Here is a 3,403-nt window from a genome sequence, read left to right on the forward strand (position 1 = left end):
CTGGGTTGTGCTTTGTTTTTTTGCAGATCTGGACTCTGGTTCGTTTTTTGCAGAGATGTATCGCTATAGTATCACTATAGTATCACTATAGTATCACCAACACCAAAAAACCACTAAAATGATGAAACTAGTATGCATACTTCATCTTCCTAACTACTTTTCCTTTCTTAATTTTCTTTTCTTGGTTACCTCTCTTGTTCGTTTTGAAAAAACATTTACAAGTGCAGAGATGTATCACTATAGTATCACGAACACAAAAAATTCATTAAAATGATACAATTGAACCAATATGCATACTTCTTCTTCCTAATTACTTTTCCTTTCTTGGTTTTCTTTTCTTGGTTTGTACATCTCTTGCTCGTTTTAGAAAAACATTTACAGCCGCAGAGATGTATCACTATAGTATCACGAACATAAAAAATCCACTAAAATGACATAATTGAACCAGAAAGACATGTAATGCTATCAAATTTACATTCTAACATTTATATCATCATTTTATGAGCCAAAAATATAAATTGAACACTAAATTGGATCTTCTATTTAAAAGTATCACTATTGTATCACAATTCGTGGAGAGAGAAAATCAAAATTGAGGTTATTTTGGTAAAAGATGATCCCCAGTGTACTTTTTTAAAAGGATGTTTTAGTGATTGTACTTTTTTACAATTAAATATAATATAGTGTACCGGCCTCCAAAAATCCCTTAAATTTATGTCAAAAAATCGATCAAACCAATTTTTTACCTCCCTTGAAAAACCAAGTGTCCAAAGTGTAAGCAAGAGTATATTTTGGGCCGGGCCTAAATCCAAATCGCAATCCACCCCTGGTTTACTTCATGGCCCTGATAAATTCAGCACTTGAGAGCCTTTTTTGGTTCAGAGTTTGGGCCTGCTAAACCCAATAGGGAAAGGAGATTAATGGGAGAAATTTCACTCGTGAAAGCATCGTTCGCGAGCAGCAAAAACCTACGTATCAAACTCCAACATCACAGGCAGTAAGAGAATAAGAAGGATGTCGTCGGGTGCGGCGGTGCCGTTCTGGAGGGCAGCGGGGATGACTTACATATCATACTCCAACATATGCGCGAATCTGCTGAGGAATTGCCTCAAGGAGCCCTTCAAGTCTGAAGCCCTTGCCCGCGAGAAGGTTCACTTCTCCGTCTCCAAATGGGTCGATGGGAAGCCCCAAAAACCTAGTAATTTTCTCCTATCTCTGTCTCACCATCTTATTCTGTGTAGGCATTTATTGTTTGTTTTAATTTAGATCTAGGGTTTGTGAGATGTGGGTTGTGGTAGTATGTTTTTGTTAATGGCATGTGGTTACCAAATTGTCTGTCTTTATTAATTCAATCCTGTTTTAGGGTTAGTATTTGAAGTTGGATTTGTATATCTATATTTATCCTGAGTTGAATAACATTCTGGTATCAGAGTACCTGAATTCCCAGGCGCCTAGATCACAAAAAATCATAAATTCATTAGACGTATTAAGCGTTTTTTTTATGGCGAGGAAAGGCCTATGGTTCATGTAATTCCGGATACTTGGATTGTCCCACGCTCCCTAAGTACCTGATGAGTATTGTTAATGTGGAGAGTTCCAAGTATCTGATAAGTAGTGTTAACGTGGAGAGTTGAACTTGAGTCTCCCAGCTGGAATGATTCAGCCAACTCGGCATATTAAGGGTTAAGAGTTGAGGTCCTATCAAGAGAGCCTATGATGATAAAGCAGGAGTCTTGCTTATTAAACTGGTTTACGGTACTAAAATATTATCTTCTAAGAAGCCGTATTTATCTGATTTTAGTTAGATTGTGATTGGTAGTTAGATTTTCTTAATAATTAAGTTGTCAACGAAATTCTGGTTTAATCAAATCCAAGGCGCTCCTTGAACAAGGCGAGGTGTGCTTTAGCACCTAGGCGTGCCTAAGTGCGCTACTCTGTCTAGTATATGAAACCATATTTTTCTTGTGATTGATTGCTATGGGGACTTGTTTGAGAACAAGTGCACAATCATAAAGCAGGTTTCGCTAAGCTATAATTGAACTTATTAGAGAATAATGGATCAACTAAATGTAATAATGGATCTAGTCATTAAGATGAATATTCCTCAATGCAACCCGTGTAATTCTCGGTGAGAATTTCTTGATCTCAATTTAAGTAGTTGTGGAATTTCTTGTTTGTTCAATGTATAAAAAACTGCTTGAATTTCAGTTTTAATAAAGAACATTAGTTAAGGGATGCAATGTGCTGTTGGAATATACTAATCAGCCAAGGAAGTTATTGAAAGAGCTCGTGGAAGTGAAACTTTGTCCCCCTTGTGATCTTTTTCGCTCTTTGCGGTAGACGTTGCTCAGAAATTGTAGATATCCTGGATGTGGATGGAACACATGATCAAGTAGCTTGATTATGTGTGTTTGCTTGTGTGACTTGGTGTTTATTGTTCACGTTTAAAAATCTGAATTTTCTCAAGAACTTTCCGCTAAGAAATTTGTTGGGTTTTTGACAGCCGTTCGGTCTGATACACCAGAAGCTTGAAATGGGAGGGTTGGTTTTCAGCGCCTGAAGGTTTATTCTGGTTTGCTTGTTCATAAATTTTGTGTTATTGGTTTTATAATGCATGAACTTGCAAAGACAAGGATGATGTTTCAGTTTTTTTTCGGGGCAGTCAATCAACTTTGTAATAATGTAATTGGCATTGTTCTATTTCCAGAACATTCCGCTCTAATTATGAAAACTCGAACTTCTGTGCATGTATTTGTTTTTTCTCTAATGATAGATCACAAACTGGAGCTACCTTACCGAAATCTTCTCTTAAATATGGTTGTCTTCTAGTTGCGAATGCAAGAGAATATTGTTGAGATAAGAGAGATATGGTATTTATTTAGATGGTTTCGAACAACGGGTCATTAGTCGAAATGGTGAACTTGACCGCGATAATTCTTAATGCAAGCAACAGGTTGTGAATTCATATCTCATGTAGGGGTGGCAAAACTCTGTCTAGTCCAAATGATCGAATTGTTCGATTCGGATTAAACCAAGTTTGAATATAAGTTTTATATATGAATCTGGGTCCAAACACAAAAATGTTTTGTCCAGTTTAAAATCGGATTCTGGCCAAAAACATAAATCTTGTCCGGTTAACTTGTATGGATCTTAACCCATATAAGATTATTGTTTGGTTTATATGTCTGGATTTAGAACAATCTGGGTTTGATCAATTAAGTACGTCCAAAATTCAATCCGATTTTTGTTCTTGACATGTAAGAGCAATGGCAACAATGGTATTTTGTTTGCACATGGAATGTACTTTTGATGGGTGATGGATGAAAAATGTGACACAACAAGTTAATTTATTTACCTTATTAAATGTTGGCCCAAGCATACTAGCATGGAGACTAGTTGGCCC

At 36.4% G+C, this 3,403-nt stretch overlaps 1 protein-coding gene across 1 annotated transcript; it reads left to right on the forward strand.

Moving 5' to 3' along the window:
* Positions 1-937: 937 nt before the first annotated feature.
* Positions 938-2,795, forward strand: LOC119998890 (ATP synthase subunit epsilon, mitochondrial). Its single transcript, XM_038846363.1, has 2 exons — positions 938-1,198; positions 2,504-2,795. Exons 1-2 carry the CDS (start codon positions 1,015-1,017, stop codon positions 2,530-2,532), a joined length of 213 nt encoding a protein of 70 aa, XP_038702291.1. The 5' UTR covers positions 938-1,014; the 3' UTR covers positions 2,533-2,795.
* Positions 2,796-3,403: the final 608 nt, after the last annotated feature.

This window comes from Tripterygium wilfordii, chromosome 5, assembly GCF_013401445.1.
Source record: "Tripterygium wilfordii isolate XIE 37 chromosome 5, ASM1340144v1, whole genome shotgun sequence".
Classification (NCBI taxonomy): domain Eukaryota; kingdom Viridiplantae; phylum Streptophyta; class Magnoliopsida; order Celastrales; family Celastraceae; genus Tripterygium; species Tripterygium wilfordii.

What these genes read in the sequence shown, in the direction of transcription:
- LOC119998890 (XM_038846363.1), top strand. Translation starts at nt 1,015, where the DNA reads ATGTCGTCGGGTGCGGCGGTGCCGTTCTGGAGGGCAGCGGGGATGACT. An exon ending in TGGGAAGCCCCAAAAACCTA is followed by an intron (nt 1,199 to 2,503) that starts GTAATTTTCTCC and finishes GGTTTTTGACAG; the next exon opens with CCGTTCGGTCTGATACACCA.